Raw genomic sequence first — 20,238 nt, 5'->3', positions numbered from 1 at the left:
GAGTGCACTGTATCAGGGAGCTTGATCTGAGTAAAATCAAAAGTAATCAGTGTTTTTTTGAAGATAGCTTAAAACTGGATTAATTCTCATCTAGTTCAGTGCACTACCACAGAAGCATTTATGCTGTCATAAGGAAGAGAAGTACAAAATGAAATCAATAATTTCTGTCAGTACAAGTGCTCGAGGTGGTCATAAGTTAAATGAGAAGCAACACAAACTACTGAAAGAAACTGTGCATGTTCTTAACTACAGTCCTCTCAACTAGTTCCCCTTTCCTTGAGGAACATGACTACTCCTCACCAGTATCCTTTAATTTCTTATTTTTAGTGATTTTTCTTTGCCAAAATATGGACAAGCAATTGAACAAGCAATAATAGCTCAAATGCAGCTTCAGACCAGTTGACTGAGTTTGTGATAAAGTATTAGGCCATGTGAATAAGTTGGAACTGCTTTAATGGTGCTTCTGATGCTGTCTTGTGATATTAGCCACACTGGATAAACTAAGGAAATTAGGTTCACATGAAAATAGCATAAGATGTAGAAAACCAGAAATCATTTAGAAGTGTATTCTTAAGAGTTGGTATCTTTCTAGTTCTTACTGGAATAGTGAAAGGAAGCTGTGTTAGGTCTCAAACAATTTTAACTGTCCAAAGTGATGGCACACAGAATGTACCTCCTGACTTTTGGTGGGTGTTAATCTAGAGAACTGCAAGCGTTAAAAGATAGAATTGGACTGTAAAACAATTGTACAGTAGGAGAAATAGCCTTAAAGCAGTAAGTACAAAAATCCCCTGTTAAGTTGGAATAATTAGTTATTCAGATGTCAAATGTCTTTTTCTTTTTTTCTTCCCCACAAAAAGATTGAAGAACATGGTAGATGTTGAACTGAAGCTCTTGTGTTTTGCTGACTATGTATGGCAGTAGCTGTATAAGGAGTTATAGAAGTCCTTATACTCCTTATAGAAGTCTGTAGATCTTGAGTTGGTAGGGGCCCAGAAGGGTTACTAAGTTCAACTTCTTGCTCCTCACAGAACTACCTAAAACTAAACCATATCATAAGGGCATTGCCCAGATGCTCCTTAAACTCTGACAGACTTGGTGAAGTGACCACTTACTTGGTGAGCCTGTTCCAAAGACTGGACAAATACTTCTTTGAGTTGACTCTTGTGCCATCACTTAAACTGTGAGTCCAGACTTGAGGATTGCATTGCAGAAAAGATGTAGGCTAATGGGGAAAAGTCTAGAGAGGTGAGGTGTTTGGAGGAAGAAAACTGTGAGGAATGGCAGAAGAAACTGTGACAGTCCCTCCTGCAAATGAAAGTCTAAGGTTGGGTGTAATGACTGGTCTTAAGATCTAAACACTTCCGAAAGGTCATAAGACTTAAGCTAACCTCTTAAGACTATGTTTTTCAACGTTGTTATGCAAAAGTAGTAGTTCTTACTGTTGTGAATGTCCCAGGGTCCTGAGGACAAATTTCTACAAATGCAAATCTGGTCTCTTTGTGGCTTTGTTATAACATCTGGTAGTTCCTAAATTTCTTGGTGAATCTGTGTGATTCAAAGTGTTCCTCTTTCAAAAGGATGACTCCAGCACAGTCTTCCCAAGAAGATGGGAAGCTGACTGACTTTTGGTAAACAATTTTGTAGATTGGGTGGTGCTGTTTAATGTGGTGTTGTCCATCTTTATTTTCAAATTCTTATATTCTTGACATAATAACGACTTTCAGATTGTTACAAGGAGAATCTGAGTGGATCTCTAGCTGTTGCTCTGCACTGAGAAAATCCTGGAGAGGGCTGTGCCACCTCCACAGAGTCTTGCTCCACAGAGTGCTGCTTTTGGCAGCAGTGTCTTGCAATGATTTCCTTAAGTGGTTGTCATCTTTTAGGATAGTGGCTTTATTAAAAGCAGATTTGAGTGCTTGCTAGAGTTACTATTCCAAGAATAGTTGGTTGCTCAGATGATTGCACACTGCAGGCAGCATTTCAGTGGTTACCCTGTCCTGTGGGCCCTTCCCTGTTTGTGATTAAACTAAAGATCCTTGAAAACAGCTAGGTTTAGCATACTGAACATTTTTTCCTTTTTTTTGGGAACCTTTATGTTCTTTTCCAGCTCTTGCTTTGTATTGTAATTTACTCCTATTTGAATTCTACATGCTGAGGATTAGTTTTCTTTCTGCATACCTATACCCTCAATAAAGATACTGTAAAATCCCCCTTTTTCTAGTTATTTGCATAGAGCCGTATGAAACATGTGGGTGTAAAGATAAATTAGCCATTTGCTGGCTGTGTGCCTGAAAACTGTCTGAGATTCTGGCTGACCAGAAAACTGTCCAGGTTTTTCGTTGTTTTGTTTTTGTTGTTGGTTTTTGGTTTTTTTTTTGTTTGTTTGTTTGTTTTTGGTTTTTTTTTGTTATTGAACAATCCATTAAGGATTCAGCTTAATTATCTTGGGGTTTTTTTAATCTTCTTTTTAAGAAATTGCCTTTAATTGTTGCTCCCTCACATACTTCTAGAGGAATAGTCAGCTGTTCACAGAGGGAGCTTTTAGTGATAGAAATATAATGGAGAAGAACTGTAGCAGAGAAAGATGTGAGAAGATGCAAATGAGCAGCGCATTGCAGGCCCTTTTTCAAATCCACACAGGAATCTTCCCTCTCTGTTTCTTTTGTGCTGGGGGCAGAGTGTAAATGCTGACATCCTGTTCCATAATGCTATAGTAGATGGAGTGAAAAATTGAAGAAGAAAAATGGGGTTTTTGTTTAGCCAAAAGCATCCGTATAATAATTTGAGTGGAAGTAAATATGTGGAACAAAGCATGTGAGGTAGGAAATGTGGTCTCTCTTTCTGAACTCTTAGGTTTACTGAAACCTTTAAATCCCCCCTTTACCTCAGAGGGATAATGTTGCAAGCAGTAATGCGTGGTCAGACTGCTCAGACATCCTCCAACAAAGTTTCTTTAAGGCTTTTTATTTTGTATTTTAGTATAAATTGGAGGAAAAAGTTTGTGTTCCAGTGCATGAGTTCATATGGGCCTTAAGTGGAAACTGCTGATGGTATGAATTTGTCCTGGAATGTGCACCAAGAGAAAACATTTTTGTGCAAAGAAATAGGCATATGCAATATGAAGTTGTGGATGTACAGGCAGTGGTTTGAGGTTTTTTTTTTAATGAAAAGGCATTTTCTTGGAGAATGGTAAAAAATGAGACTTATTCATGTTCCGTGAGGAGGTATGTATTTTTTTTTAAGTAAAACTGCCAGAGATTGTATTATCTCCACTTGTGAAAACAAGGAGCATTGGAAGGCTTAACTTATTTAAACAAATGTCTTTTGTATACATCCACTAGTGCATAGGAGAAGGTTGCTTACTTGAATTCATCTGCTGATTTTTTGACCTATGAAAAGCAACTTCATCTAAACCATATTGACATCTCAATCTCAGAAGTCTGTTTGTACGCAGGCACAGTTAGTTATTTTCTTCTTGAAATAAACAGGCTTCTGTGATTTGTGTTAGTGTCAGTTTTCACATCAGATTTAGCAGTTGTGTCAAGTACACACTGTGTGTTAGATTGTTAGAATATGGCTTCTGAAGCTGTTGTCAGCCCAGTTCTGGGAACAGAAGGATCACAATCTCTGAAGCCTGGAGTCCACACTTCAGCTGGAGGTTCCAGTCACAGTCCAGGTATCTACTGTGTCTGTGTACAGCTTCTGGTAGATGTATACAAAACCAGCTTAAGGTCAAAGCCAGCAGTAGCATGCAGCAATAAAACACTAACATTTTATGATACTGTAGGTAAGAAAAACTTGCATCTTCTCTTAATCCAGGAAGCTTTTTCATCCCTGAGTAATCTTTGAGGTCACATTTTAATTTACAGTTCATGACCATTAAGAAAATGTCTGAAAACATCTGTTCAACAATTCAGTTGCAGAATTAACAGCATCAGATCATTGCAACCGGGAAAGCACTTTTACAGTTGAATGTCACTTTTTACCTGACAGCACTTCCGTGTGTTTTCCCAAAAAGCTATTAATTGAAAATTCTTTAGGCACATGAAGGTCTGGGTTTTGCAAAGATTATCAGTCTCTAGCTCAGTCAGGAGGAGGTGTGTGTGTTTAAATCCATAGTTGTAACAGTGGCCTTGAATTAAAAAAAAAAATGAAAAAAAAAACCAACCCAAAAGCTAGTTGCGATGTCCCAACAGTTTAAATGCTGGTATGATGTACTCTGCAAATATTTTTACAACAGAGGAAGAGAGAAGTATGTGATGAATGTGAAAACAACACATTTTCTTTCACAACTTTTTTCTAAGTAACTACCATGTAAGTTTAGTCTTTTGATTCTGTTTTCTTGTTGATATATTCATTGTTAAAGGATAGGTAGCTAAGATGTCCGGAGTTATGAGATCACACCTTGTCAGGAGCTATACATTCTTTGTTTTCTTGAAATTGGTCTGGATTTTTCTTTTGACGGAGACAATTTTTAAAAGCAATTCACTTTTGTAAAAGTTCATGTAAAATGACCCAATGCTAAAACATGTCAGAATTCACATACCTCTGTGTCGGTTAACTGAGGTATACTGTTAGAGATCGTTTTGGCACAGGATTCTCTCTGCATCCCCAAATTAGCAGGTGGTGAATTCAGTTTGGATGAAGTTGTGCTGTCTCACATATACTTTTTTTTTTAATTTTCCCATTTTTTTTAAGATAAGGGAGTGTCATAAATTGTGACAACAAAACATTGAGACTTGAAAGTGTTAAGGCAATTACTTTGCTGATTGTATGCACACAAAAAAAAAATGAATCCATGAACCTCTTGATTTCATAATCTAATTTGACTGTAGTTTATTTATATTTATTTTTAAATTATGGCAAATATCAAATGATCCCACAGACAGAATTATCAGGTAATTCAGGCCTGAGTATAATCATCTTCATACTAAGAAAGCTAAGGGGCAAGAAGATCTGTTAGCTTGAAAGTTTTAGTAATACAGAAATTAATGTATGTGCATTGGAGTGTTCATTATATTGGAACAATTAAAGGTGTCATTCAGTATTTTCCATGAATGAGGGCCTGTGTATGTGTTACAAGACATCAGTGCAGAACTAATTGGAGTTAATGCTTACACAAAAAACCTGCTAATGTCCCTTCTGAGTTCTCCCTCCTTTAGCTAGGTTCTGCAAGCTGTGGTGAGGTTTGTTTTTTGGGATGTGCATGACTAAGCAGCTTCCCTCCTCCCTCCCTGTTCTGTACAATAATTCTTTCCTCTACGAATGTGTATGTCTCTCCTGAGACAAATGTCTCTCCTAAGTCAACTGTGCTGTTTTGTTATGAAACATACTGAGGAACTGACCTGGGTCCAAATTACACAGCCCAAAAGTAGAGGTGTGGTTTTGTCTGCGTTGACCCCGATGGTCTCTGACACTGTTTCCTGTGCAGTTGCCCAGTCAGTAATTCCAGAGTTGAGGGGATGAGGTGCTAAAGCTGCAAGAGGTGCAAGAGCTGTGCAATCAAGTGCTGTCACAGGAGCAGTGCTCCTGAAGAACAGCCTCACCTATTCTGAAGCTGTCTCTGTCCTCTGTGAACGTGATTCTTGTGTGCCAGCACAGCCGCGGTGCTCCTTCCCTGTGCCCTTGCAGTGCTTTCCCTGTGTATGTGGGACACACATCTGAGTTCCCCTCTGTTATCACAGGAGGAATTAATGAAGCTTTTTTTGCTGCATGAAGTTAAAGAGAGTCTATCTCTGAGAAGATTTTGCAACATACTGAAGTGCTAGTGCTTCTGCCCAAAATAAGCTAAGCTAGTATAAACAAATTTAAGGTGTGTGGAGAACAACTTCAGTGAAGACACATAAATACTTTAAAAATTCTGCCTTTAAGAATATGAAATTATTTTCTAAATTCTTGAGGCATTAAAAACTTTCTTTGAAGGTCAGAGTTTTTAATGCCTCAGTAAGTGGACTTTGATATAAATTAAGAGTTTCTAATATTGTTTTATATTTATGATTTTATTTTTAGAGAGCACCAGTCTACTATACCTGTGATCTACAATGAATGCCAAATCGGCAATCAGCAAAGAGATTTTTGCCCCACATGATGAAAGGATGCTGGGAGCTGTTCAAGTGAAAAGAAGAACAAAAAAAAAGATTCCTTTTCTAGCTACTGGGGGTCAGGGTGAATATTTAACATACATCTGCCTATCAGGTAAGTTTAATGACTTTTGACATCCAGTAATTTGTTTAGGTTTATCTTTGATTAACTGATTAGCTGTTGTCTGTAGCCATAAAGAGCTGGGCGATTCCAATCTTCATAATGTATTTATTCTATGTAGGATCATAGAATATCCTGAGTTGGAAGTGACCCACAAGGATCATCCAGGCCAAATCCTGGCCCTGCATTTTGGTAAATCCAAAAATGGCACCCTGTGTCTAAAAGCATTTCCAAATGCTTTGTGAGCTCTGCCAGGCTTAGTGCTGTGACCAGTTCCCTGGGGAGCCTGTTCAAGGGCTTGGACACCCTCTGAATAAAGAACCTTTTTGATACCCAGCCTAAGCCTTCCCTTAGAGAGTTTCATGCTATTTCCTCAGGTCCCTATCAGTGGTCCAATTTTCTAGGCTGAGCAAGCCAAGGGACCTCAGCCATTCTCCCCACATAGAGAGCTTTAAGGAAGAATTTAAAAATTGCTTCCCCTAGGCTGTTCTGTAGACTTGTGGTTGGGATACTCTATTTGGATGTAAGAATCGCATGCTTCAGTCTTCTCAAGGTGTAGAGGAAACTAATCTAAGCCTCTCAACTCTTAAAGAAATGTTCAAATCACTAATGTTTCTAAGTAAGTAAAGCTAAACTCTCCTTCTTTCAGCAGTCATATTTTTCAAAATCAGTCCTTTTTTTTTCTAACTCTCATTGTAAAGAGCAATTATGTTCTAGGTCTGTGCAGTAAGTTTTGGGATACATAGGTGTTTGATACCCATGTTCATGATTAAAGGTTAGAGATATGCTCATTCATGATTAAAGGTTAGAGATGTGCTCTATGCTTACAATTTTCTGTAGGCTAAGTATTCAATAGGTGGATTTTTTGTCTTTTTTTTTAAATTGTCATTCTGTAAAACATAGCCCTCTTTCTGCCTCCCCACCCCATATTCAAATGTATCAGTCAATATGGATTTTAAGGCAGTGAATGGTCTTAATGCATTTATTGTTTTACTGCCACAGCAGAAAAACACTTACTCTTTTTCTTATGACTTATGAGTAAAACACTTACTCTTATGAGTAAGAAAGAAATAGTGGATGTCCTGACTTAAGCAGAGTTTGTCACTTGTGATTAGAAAAAGCATTCAGGACCGAAATAAAATTACTTTGTGGCAGGCTCTGAAACGCGGCATATTGGTATTGCAAGAACCCTCACACGTGGCTCACTATTCATGGGGTTTGCACAGATCTGAGACCAGGTTTTCTCTTATACATTTATAGTTTATATTATGAGAGTACAGTATGATTGGTAATATAGTAGGCAACAAAATGAGTAGGGAGAAGACTGCCTGGCTGTGCTTGATGTCACATTCCAAACAGTCTGCTCAGCAAGATTATGCAATACAGTAGGGTCAAGTGCAATTAGTTACATAGTTGGGAATCATCAAATGCACAAAGCCATGCATTGGGGAGCGAGCGTTTCTGCCACTGTTTAAAAGAAATTGTGATGAGGACAAACTGTAATTTTTTACCTATTCCTAATGGCTGTGAAGCAATAATGGTTTTAATTGCAGCACAAAGTTGTTACAGAAAAAGTTTCTGTTTAGTAAGGCTAAGTTAATGTCATGGCAATTTAGCTGTGCCCCAAACAGTCCAAGATGGATTGGATCTTGGGACAGCAGAATATACTTGATTACCTTCCTTTTTTGATGTAATGTATGCAGTGAAGCAGTCACAATGGTGGCTAGCTCTGGATTTGTATTTACATTTCAGGCAACACATGCTTTAGTCTGCTGAGTGTTGCAACTTCTTCCCTGGAGTTCCCTTTATCAACCTTTGACTCTTGTCCCATTTTTGCCAGGTTTGCTATGTATTAGGTAAACAAAATGACTGGAATATCTGTATGTTCATAGTTTTCTTGGACTAATTTAGTTCGGTCTTTGCTGAAAGGAATTTGATCATTTACTCTTTAGAACAGAATTTGTCAGTTGAAAGAATAGAAACTGACTCCTTATATCCTTAGGGCTATAAATACAAAACATCTTGTCTAGTCGTAGTTTCATCCAAGATACAGTGCAGAAAATGAAACATCAGCCACTGTGACAGCTAGTTCTATTTACTGCTCACTTTGAAACTGAGAAATTACACAAATTGTTATAACCAGAGTTAAATGTTTTCCTTTCAGTGCTGAACTGAAGTTTGGTGTTGAAAAGACATTTTATCATAGCTGTTTATTTGAATTTCTGTAAGCATGGATAGAGACACCGAGCAGAGAGAATGCCATTAGCCTTAGAGATGGGGCAGTGAAGCACTAAAAGAATCAAATACTGAGCAGAGCAAGATGGGAGAGTAAGGAAGATTCTTCCTGATTATTGGTATTTAAAGTATTGTGTTGTATATATTGGTATACTGGGGATTTTTATTTTACAATATTGAATACTGAAATGGTTAGAAGTAAGCATTAATGCTTGAAAGAGGTATAACTAAAGCCTGTAATCTGAAACTGGACACAGATTAATATGAGAAAGCTGTAGCAACACTGCTTGACAGCCTGGTGGAAACCAAGCAGCTGGGTTACCTGCAGCTTTCTAGCCTAGAGTTGGAGCTAGCCAAGTTGGCAAATAGAGCCAAGACAGATCTTTAAAGAGTTATTTAGTTGAAGAAGAACAAGAAAGGAGTAGACAGATGGGAAACACAGAGGTGGGGTGGCTGTAGGCAGAACAGAGAAAATGAACACTGGGATTTTTTGTAATGTAAAAGAGGATTTAACACAGAAAAGACAAGAAATTCAAAGCTGAAAGTGGATATTTATCACCTCCTCCACACTACCAGACCTAGTGAGAGTTATTGGATCAGGTCTAAGTTTTAATTTTGTCACCATTGTCTTATGTAATTGAAACATAATTTTTAAAATAGTTCTTAGCCTTATTTAGAATTCTGAATTAAGTATAAAATACTTAAATGGTATCTTCAGAAATATAGGTCATTGGCCTACTCACCAAAGAGTATTTTCCCCTCTGTTTAAATGCTGTGAGAATGTTACTTCAGTGTTCATCGTATTCACTTTCAATCTGACCCACTTAGATGTCAGACTCTACTAAATATTTGATTATTTATACAAAAGTCATGACTGGCATGAGAAATTTGGTCAGCCTAGAAGAGCACACCAGCCAAATGGTGGTCCAGTCTTCTGCAAGTTTTGACCTGGACAGCTGTTTGCAGACAGCTGCAGGCCAGTTGTGGTGCTTTGCCCAGCCCTATGGACCCAGCCTGGATCATGGCTGAACATCTGGGCACAGACTGGGATGTTCTGCAGCGACTGAACAGAGTCCAGTACAAGTTTCATATTGTGTGTTGTTGTCAAAACTCAAATTCCTTTTTTCAGAACAGAGGAAAAAAACCTAAGATTCCTTCTTCACTACCTTATCTTGGTAACAACATCTTTAAGGTGAAGGTTTAATAGTTGAGGTATCTTTAGGGCAAATAATGTCTGGCTCCTCTTGCTGTGTGCTCAGTGACCTATATTTACTGCTTTAAACTGGCCATAAGTTGGATAATGGAAAGCACTGATGTTTCTCAAATTGTCACACAGCGTGGTTACATTAATGTACTGTATTTTGTGTGGCTAAATAAATATCTATTAAATATAGACATACATCATATAGCTTCTAGTGCTAATATTAAGCTGTCAAAACATAATTGCCTTCATCTACGTATAATAAATTATTATGATACTGAATATAGTTCTTAACCAAGACTCTTTTCCTTCCTTTGTTAGAACATACTTTGTTAGGTATTTCTGGTATTTTTCCAGGGTTCCCATAAGGAGTTTTAAAAGGTCAAATTTCAGTTGCTTATAATGATAATAAATTTCAAAATCCATTCTATAAAAGAAATTTTAAAATCTTTTCTTAAGGGTCTTTGAAAAACAAAATTGGTTCATTTTGAGTGGAAGCCAGATTAACCTTCTCTTCTTCATTCTTGATCTCTCTGTATATATTGAAATAGAAGGAAAATGATGAACTAGTTTGGAGAGTAGAATGCTTTTATTGTTATATCCTTAATATGTCTTGATGCTCTGATCCCTCCTGATTCTGAGTTGTCCAACATAATATAACCAGTCCTTTTCCACAAGAATTTTGTGTAGGAGGGTATCTTTTTGCAACAAAGCTACAGAATTATGTATTTGAAAGCATTTAGTCTTAAGATTGGTGTGTTTTGGTTTGCTTTTTTTTTCCTCTTCTTAAGGTGGAAGAGGAATGTATGTGTGCTCCTGTGCATCCTCCCAATACCCTAATTGGTCTTATTCATGTGAAGCAATTATTTTCTAAATGGCAAGCTAAAGGTGTGCAGTTATGTGTCTGCTGTTTAGGGCTTTTTTTTTTTTTATTATTTTTTTTTCAAATCTTTCAGAATAGAATTGTATCAGATTGACAAAGCTTAACAGTTTACTGTGCATCAGCATTGTTCCCCAGAGCTCAGTATTGCACCCAGTCCTGATTAATACCTTTATTTATCATCTGGATGAGGGAGTCAGATGCCTCCTCAGACAGATTACAGACTACACCAAGATGGGCAGGAGTGTTGATCATCTGAAGGGCAGGAAGGCTCTGCAGAGGGATCTGGACAGGCTGGATCGATGGGCCAAGGCCAGTGGTATGGGATTCAACAAAGTCAAGTGCCAGATCCTGCACTTGGAGCACAAGAACCCCAGGCAGCACTACAGGCTGGAGACAGAGTGGCTGGGAAGATGCGAGGTGGAAAAGGATCTAGGAGTGCTGGTCAACAGCTGGATGTGTGCCCAGGTGGCCAAGAAGGCCAGTGCCATCAAGGTCTGTATCACCAATAGGGTGGGCAGCAGGACCAGGGCAGTCCCTCTGTACTCAGCATTTGTGAGGTTGCACCTGAAGTCCTGTGTTAGTTCTGGGCCTGTCACTGCAAGGAAGATATTGAGGAGCATGTCCAGAGAAGGGTAACAAAGCTGGTGAAGGTTCAGCCTCTTTTCTGAGGCAACCAGTGATAATACAAGAAAATGGCCTCAAGCTATGCAGAGAGGTTCAGGCTGGACATCAGGAGGAACTTCTTCAAGAGGGGGTTTCTTAAACGCTGGAATGAACTGCTCAGGGTGGTGGTGGAGTTACCATCCCTGGAGGTGTACAAAAGAAATGATCAGATGTGGTGCTTAGTGCCATGGCATAGCTGACATGGTGATATTCGGTCAAAGGTTGGACTTAATGATCTGAGGTGTTCTCCAATCTAAATGATTCTATGGCTCTCTGAGCACTTTCTGTTTTTAAAATGTGTCAATACACAGAATTTCTGTTATTAATGTTGCTTTCAATTCTATTCAGACTTGATCTTTTGAAATTCCTTTTCCATCCACCTCAATCAGACAAACTCCTTGGAAATATTTCCAAAATCTCAAATGAGATATCTTGAAAAAACAAGAAAAAATATGAGGAAAACAAAGACATTGAAAACTTGATGGGAAATGTGAGGCATCAGATCTGTTTATTCAGTCACATGTAAATTTGTAGTAATTAAAAGGAATAAATTCAATATTCATAAATGCAAAGCCAGTTTTGATGCAGCAAAACTTATGGATTAAACAAATTGGTTGTAAGATTGTAGATTGGAAGTTGTGCACTGCTTGTTGCCTCATTCATCATAAAAGAAACTTGATGAGATTGGTAGTTGGACTTTGTGGCTTTTTTCATGGAGGTATGCAAAAATTGCTGTGAGAATTACTACACAAAGTAGTTATGTTGCAGACCCCCTTGCTCCCCTCCATGTTCAGAAGAGAATGTGGCCTCTGTACAGTTTTATCCATTTATTGTAATTACTTGTGCTGGTAGGTTTGTATTCCTCAAGAGTTGGCAGCACCTTATTTCAGTGGTGATGATGTGTATTACAGTGCCATGTTTATCCCAGAACATGGCAGATGCTTGTATCAAGTTTAATGCCAGGTTAAAATGTTTGAATGTCATGATGTCTTTGGAAATAGTTTGTTCATTCTTTGTCCAAGTAAGGCTTTTGGCAGGGTTTGTTGCTATCTTGTATGCAATAAAAATGCAGAGCTGTAAAGTAAGGCTCTACTTAACAAATTTCCATGGTAACTCTCCTCTTAAGTTGGAGTAGAGCAACCATGCACATAAGACCTGTGTGAGCATCCCCTAATTGCTAGCTTTGGCAGAAGCTATGCTTGTGGTACCGTAACAGGTGAAACTGCTGTGTTTTGCTTTGCTATAGGATTCATTCCGAACAGTTCTCTTAACTTCTGCAGTGCTGGAGTGTAGTATATGTAATACCCTGACTCACTGCATTATGGACTGTTGAACTTGAATCATACTGGGCAGAAAACATCTGAAATGTTCCCTTGATGTTGCATTTCAGAAAGCATTTCTGTTGATTGCTGTATAGTTCTGCTCTTAGAAGTAGTATCATCTTGTGAAAAAAAACAGAAGTTGTCTTGACCAGTGCTTACTGTGTTACAGACTCTTTTAATAGATAAACATCAGATTAAAATCTTATCCTTTTATGGTACTCCAGGCTGTATGAGTCAAATCCTGCAAGTTTTCGTCGTACATCTGGCCTTTAAATACTGTACTCCAAATATCAAATAATTATTTGTACTATCAAATAATTTTCAGCGCAGAGCGGCACGTAAATAGTACTTAACAAAGGAACTGCTAAGCTGATTAGAATACTACATCAAGCTTCTCTATCATTAGGTAGATTTTATTGTTGCCTTGACAAAGAAAAAGATGAATAATGCAGTTTTGATGTCTAAATATTTTCTGTTTGGGACTTTAATCTGTAAATAATCCTTTTAAAACAAGTAAAATTGAAAAAGAATAGATCAGAACTGATGCTTGATTTTCTGGTGTATTTAGCTAGTATCCCCCAGTTTATGCAAACTGCTGCCACAGGATCTCATATACTAATTGAGTAGCAAGACACCTGAACAGTAGGGTGGAATTAGTTAATGAACTAAGTCTGTCCAATCATCCCTCACTGTTAAAATATCTGAATGTTTCAGACTGTTGCAATAAAAACAAGCTCATATTCTCATGTATGTATATATACATGTGCTCCTGTGAATAAGTGCTCTGCATTTACAGCAGGCATTATTTTTCCTCCAGCCTACTACATTGAGATTTTTGGTAACTTGTTTTTGTACTCTTATTATGCATATCCTAACAAGAAGGAAAAAACAACATATGAAGGGTGGGGAGGCTGTGAGAGAATATAAACTGTGCAAAGTTTTGTTGGCCTTGTATCAGGGAGGAGCCTGCCCATTAGTCCAAGTTAAAACAATCTCTAGTAACTGTTTAGCTGGAACAGCTTCACAGAGAAAGTCTGGCACACCCAGTCAGCTGCTTTTCTGTTCATTAGAGCTCAGCAGCACACAGTAACTCTCAGTAGCCTCAGGGAATGACAAAAACCCTACAAATTGTGTAATGTTACTGTTTTAAAGAAAATTTCATTTGGGTGAATTTTTTAGGGGCTGAGTTTGAGAAAACTTTATAACATTGTGGAATATACTTGTCAGGCAATGAAGTTCCTTGGGCATTTTTAGCCCCTAATTCTAAATAGTTATTGGAAAATTAAGCATTTCATTCTTTTTTCATATTGTCTACTCAGACCTGTCTTGAGAGGACAGGCTCAGCTGGAGGGGAAGCTGCAACATAAACGTCTTGCTGGATGAAATAACTGGTAAATGCTTTTCCTGGATAATGTGATAGCAGCCCCTGCTGTGTTAGTTTTCTTGAACCTGTGCCTCATGTCACTCTGTGGAACACAGATAGTGTGGAACACACATAGTGTGTGTTGAAACTGCAAGAGTAGTTTGCTGTGGCTGGATCAATGACTTGGAAGGAAATAGATTTGTTTAAGGAATATTCTCTTATTTCTAGCAAGAGAAGTGTTTACAACACGTATTGAAGGCATTTACACAAAGTATGCTTTTTCTGAGTGAGGCAAAAAATTGGAAGCTGAAATAAACAAAAGCTTTCAACCTCCAGACATTATATTTATTCACTTGCATTAATGACAGGTTGCTAAAGAAAACTGAGCTGTTTAAGTGTCTGGAAATATCTAAAGTTGTCTTGAATGCTATGTAAGAAAATTTTAGGCAGCTACAAATTGTTGAATTTTCTTCAAAAGAAAACAACATCTAGGTAGAGAACTCTTAAGAGTTCTGGAATAATTTCTCTTCTCCTTTCTTTTTGTACTCATATATCATGATTTCTTTTAAGAATGTATTTCTTAGGTTTAGCACACATAAGTTTACTGTACAAATGTACAAGCAGTCCTTCAGCTGTACCATTTCAGGGAATGCTGCTTTTTTGCCCAGTGTTCAATCTGTAATGAGAGATAGATGGGAAACAAAACAACACAAAAATGTCTTTAACTATGAGGAACAGAAAATGGGTTGAGGAGACGCTTTGAAATTTGTTAGGAACTGGAAAAAGGGAGGGATTTTACAGTGGCAATAGGAAGAGTCTAAACTGGTAAACCACTGTATGGATTGACTGATAAAGCAATTCATATTTTATTCATCTGGACTTATAAATAAATTTTTAAACAATTAAATTTAAAAATATGCTTTCCTTTTGTCTCTTGTTTTCCCCTGAGCACCCAGAAATAAAAAGTAAGCAAGTTTGCCTTTGGATTTTGTGTTGTACTTTGGAAGTATTGAATAACATAATCATTTAGGTTGGAAAAGATCTCTAAGATCATTGAGTCCAACTTTGAGCAATCATCACCTTGTCAGCTAAATTGTAGCACACCATGTCCAGTCATTTTTTCATACCTCCAGGGATATGTTCTGTGATCTGTGTATCATTTTTAACTAAGAGTGAGGTTTGTGTTCCAGCTAGGACCTAATATATCCTAATAAAATATTTCTGTGGTTAGGTCAAATAGCTTTTATTCTGGCCAGAGAGAAGGGTGAGGAGGGCAAGAGCAGAACAGAAAGAACCCATGCGTGCAACTACACCAGCTGGTGGAACCACATACTTCTCTTGCTTCTAAAGATGTGTTGGAGCATGCTGTTGCCATTTTGCAAGTTAGGGCTTTCAGTCTGTACTGAGAGACTAAAGTATCAGGCTGTACTGAGGACTAAAGTATGTCATGGTTTTGAGAGTTTGTGATCCATGTAATAAAAAACAACTTTTCATTAAAGACTCTTAACTGCCTTTTAAATGTGATAAGAATATTTCCTTCTTTAGTCATTTTTCAGTCCTTACATTACACTAATCAGAAAATGACATAACAGCCCATGTTGAAAGGAGACTTAAAATTTAATTATCTGGTCCGGACTTCATTTGTTAACTAATATACTAATTATATTATATATATATACTAATATATACTAATATACTAATTATTATATTAAAAAAAAAATAGTGTGTAGTGAGGCACTGGTATTGTTCAGTGTCTGCTGGAAATATCCAGAGGAGCAGCAGCCTAAACAAGTAGAAATGGTGTCAAGACTAGTTTTAACCATTCATGTAGGTAGGTAGCACACTCTCACAGATTTGAATAACCAGAGGTGTACTACTGCTTTGGACTCAAAATTTAATGATGTCTAGAAAATCTTGTAAAAATTACATGTATCTGTGACTATCTACTGCTCTGCTTTTTCTATTGTATTTATCCATAACCTATGCTTTCTCGCTGTTTCCGCTCAGTCACATCTTTAAAGGGTTTCATATGGTTCTCAGGTCTACTTAATGTGGACTTATTCAAACAGCATTTCTTTATTTCAATTTACTTTTTTCTCTCTTTAAAAAACACCTGCATAATTTAGGGCAATCAGCTTGGTTTCATTATGTCTTTCTCCTTTTTGCACAACTGTAATGCCTTCAGAAAATGGGAAAAATGTTTGAAATTCCCTCTTTCTGTGAGTAGCTCCTATTCTGAAACAAATCAGTTGTGGAGAATTTCTTTTAATCTTCTGATTTGTGGAAGTTTTACTTTGGCAAGGTTTCTGTTTGTTACTTCCACTTCTAAAATATGCCTTTTTCTTTATGATTAATTAATGCATTATTTAGCCATGGCTATTGCTTCTTGAAGAAGTTTCAGTCACTAAACATAGTTGTTTCACTTCAAGTTAATTCTTGTTTTAATTTTGCGCACTTCCTTCCTGAATGTGAATATTCACTAGTAACAAGCCATTGTCCACTTGGCACTAGTTCTGCTTAACTCAATCTCCAGCTGTCTAGCTCTGTGCAAGAATCTGTCCTTTTTTGAAACAAAACATAACACTAATTTTCCTCTACTTAGGCCAACTTGTTCTGTTCCTAACACACACTAGTAATGTTGCTGATTGTTAACCTCATGTGATTATTCCATCCCCTTTTATCTTCCTGCTTTTTTTAAAGAATCCACTTTCTGACTTTTCCATCTTGAAGTCAAGCTCTTAATTTTCAATACCTCATCTGCTCTTTTGGACCATATTTTTGTTTTCCTTTGTTTTTCCTTTTGTTTCTAGAATCCCACTGCAGTTGTAAACCCAGGCTTCCGCTATGCCATTTCCATGAAAATTTGATATGCTATCACTTGGCTTCATTCCAGGTTCAGAAGGAATCACATGGAGTGCATAATTCCTATTTCTTATTTTCCCTGAACACTTTGTCTGCACTTCAGTTGGATGTTTGATGTTTCTGGCACGTTTTGTGAACTCCATGCTTTCTTAGTGATTGTCTAATAGGAGATCAAAAAGGTATTCAGTTGATTTGTGTAGTATTTGATTAAAGCAATCCTAGGAGTTGCTTGTCAGCTCTGTGCAGGAAGCTTCTGCACATAACAGAAGGGCAGAGAAACTGTTCCTAAAAAAAATGGTTGGATTTTTCTTTGGCCATAGAGCTAGGTTTTAAACTATTTGAAAAAAAGTAAGACGCTCACAGAGTAATGAAGAAATAATGATTACTAGAGCAGCCTTGTAGAGCTGTATTTTTGTCTGTTAATAAATGTTCATTAGGACACATTTGTAGGGATGGAGCACTGGAAACAACTGTATTGCATTCTTTTAAGTGTTTGACATTCTTCTGTAAACTCCTGTGACTGTGCTCTGGCTTCCTTTCCACCTGTTCAAGTGTATTACTCTTTCCCTCTAGGAAGCTTTTTGGCTTTATTGTTCATGCTTCATTCTCTTTTGCCTATTAATCTCAATGAAAAGAGAATTTACAGACTCTTCAGCTTTTTTTTGTCCTCTAAAATACTGTCACATATAACAATTAGTCTATTACATTGTCCATGTGTTGAGGCTTAAGTAAAAATGGAAGAGAGGGGTACAAATTGAATTCAACACATACACCTTCATATGTTTTAAAATTAGATTTAGACCTAGCTCCTCTATTTAAGTTTTCTCACAGAATTTCTTGCAAAAGAATACAGATAAAAAAATAAGTAATATGGTGACATAATTTTTTTTCTCATAAAATACTTTGTTTCTAATAGTGTGGCATGTTAATAACACAGTTTGTCAAACATCTGCATGTATATAGAGAAAAGAATAGAAGAAAGGAAAACTCTTTCTGCTTTTAAGTGCTGCCTAAGCAGAAAATTTTATTTAAATCATAACAGAAATGCTGTTGAAGGCTGATATTAAAATTGTTTTCCTATAGTTATAGAAATGTTTTTTTGAAACATGGCGTTTGTTTCATTTTGAGCATATTACAAACATCTCAAGAATTGGATGGAATTGATATTCATAAAATTCTGAAAACTTAATATAGGCACATGCAACTTTGTCAGGTTATTTCGTGACTGTGCTTTATCTGTCAAAGCAATCTGACTCAGAGTACACACAGTTACTCCTAGAAGAGGAGTAACTTGACTGACATGTCCTTTATTTTAAGATGTTATTTTTACTGAATCAGTAGTTTCATAATCTAGTTATCAATATTCTTGAAACAAAGGCAGTTACCACCAAGTTGCTATGTGACTATAAGCTTGCATAAGGGGTAATTAGTACTGTAAAAAAAAGGGGTAGACTGCTCACTTCTGATGTTTCAGTATAAATCTAAGAATTCTTGTCTAACATTTCAGGTTAGTTGTTTGACACTGATGTGGCTGTGATTTGTACAGAATTTAGTTCTATCGTATTTGGATAGTGAGTACCAAAGGATATCTTACAAGATAATACAAATCATAATGTAGTTGATTGTAGGTTTGCCTTTCCACAAGGTGTGGTACTTCCTTATTACCCTAAGTGTTGGCTAGTACTTAGTTTCATGTTTTAAAGCAAGTGGAACAGGATCTTGGTGCGGATGTCTGGAAGTATCAGGACTAACTGATGCCATACTGTGCAAGGTGTGCTCAGTAGAGTGTGCAGCCTGCATCTCAAGGTGCAGCTGTGTAACTCCTCTGCTCACACCTGCTCTCTGGCCACATCTTTTTAAAGCATAGAATCATCAGCCACAGGTGAGTGAGGCTCAGAACCTCTGGGGCACATGTTCATAGATTTGGTAGTCATTGTATTGAAATAAAATCTGGATTAAGGGACTAAGCAGCGTAAATTAGTATTTACCACAAAGAATATTATTCACTGGAAATTATGGTGGCTGCAGAACATCCAAAATGTGATTAAGCAAGGCATCAAGGTGCTATTTCTGGACGTTTCAAATGCCATGATGATCTATAGGAGTTTCTTCACCAGTGTAATACAGTGTGAAAAGAGTGAATAGTAGAAGTTATAGCAGTAATAAATGAACTTGCATTCCTTTCAGTGTTTACAGTAATGAATTGAACAAGCAAACTGAGGCATGCAAAAGGAAGTTGATGTACTAATCTGATGTTTATCAATAGATGCAAACCATGTGTTGGTAAGGCTTCGCATCTGGAAGGGATCATATACTATTTGAGCAGGGAAAGACCATCTCTAAAGAATTGGGTGTGCTTTCAAAGGAAATGCAGAGTGATGTCATGGGTTAGCACCTTTTCATATGTGCACCTTTGGGATTGTTTTGTTGCTCTGAAGCTCAGAGAATGTTTCAAAATTACATTATTGTCTTTCTCATCTTTTGGGTTGTACTGGTAAATGAGTAATGTACAATTGATTAAACTTGTGTAATATGTAAAACCTCAGTCTATGGATTACCATTGTCATAATGCAGTAATAAAATCTAATGGTTTTCTGTTTATGCATTGATGGGAGTTTTTTAACTCTGCAGGGTCATTTATATGATAATCAGTCTTGGCTGTATCTTGTTTGTATTACATATTCTATAGGATCTCTGTGGGTAGCATCTGTGTCACCTTTCAAGATGCAGATGCTGCTTATGTTATTAAATCCTTTTCATTATGTATTCATTACAGAAGTATAAATAAAAATAGGTTTAATAACAATGGCAAGAGAAATCTCCTGCAGTCTTGGATATACAGATGCAATTTGTATAGTCTTGTGCTTCATTTTCTGTTCAGTTCTAAAGTTCATAATCATTAATACTGCAAGAATTCACTATGAATTTGCAGTATAGTTTCTTAAATTTAAGCCTGGCCTTCATAGGATGAAAGAATGAGTTGGTAAAGTTTGGGATTCCTATTAAAGCTAACTGATTAGTATACTATATTGGTAAAGGAAAACCCTGAAAGAGATATTAGTCTGAGAGCAACGGTAGTACGTATAGTATAAGATTCTGATTTGAAAATAATTTGTTGAAAAGTCTAATTATCTTTAATACTTAGGGTATCAGGATTTCTTGCTTGTTCATGCAAAATCTTAAAAAATAGGAGAGCTACTCCTCCTGCAAAACACTGTCTGTAATACTGTACATTTTATAATTTCTCAAGATACAACCCCTTCTGAGACTTGTTCAACACAGAAGTTGGTCTGAACTGTGTATGTGGAAGGGTAAGGAATTACAGGAACTTGAAGTAGATGTTGAGATGGCTGATTTTTCTTAAACAGCTACAAGCGGGGATGGAGAATAACTCAGCCAAGTATCACTCCAGGTACTTGAATTAGTGAATGTTATTCCAGGCCATGGGCTTTTGAATCCATGTTTACTTGCTTCATTGAGAGAAGTACATGCAACTCTGATAGCT

General features: G+C 37.1%; 1 protein-coding gene across 7 annotated transcripts in view; it reads left to right on the top strand.

The window, feature by feature from the left end:
• Positions 1-20,238, top strand: part of STXBP6 (syntaxin binding protein 6) — a 90,395-nt gene that overhangs the window by 27,390 nt on the left and 42,767 nt on the right. For 6 of the 7 annotated variants that reach the window (XM_030274567.4, XM_072930172.1, XM_030274569.4 and 3 more), the window contains one exon: positions 6,013-6,198. In XM_030274567.4, coding sequence (XP_030130427.4) covers positions 6,045-6,198 — 154 coding nt within the window. In that variant the 5' untranslated portion in view covers positions 6,013-6,044. Of the gene's footprint in view, positions 1-6,012; positions 6,199-20,238 lie in introns of those variants that run through there. The other variant, XM_030274571.4, reaches the window with a different exon arrangement.

This window comes from Taeniopygia guttata, chromosome 5 (assembly GCF_048771995.1).
Source record: "Taeniopygia guttata chromosome 5, bTaeGut7.mat, whole genome shotgun sequence".
Lineage (NCBI taxonomy): Eukaryota > Metazoa > Chordata > Aves > Passeriformes > Estrildidae > Taeniopygia > Taeniopygia guttata.
Note: the sequence above shows the minus strand (reverse complement) of the source record. Positions and strands in the feature narration are given on the sequence as shown.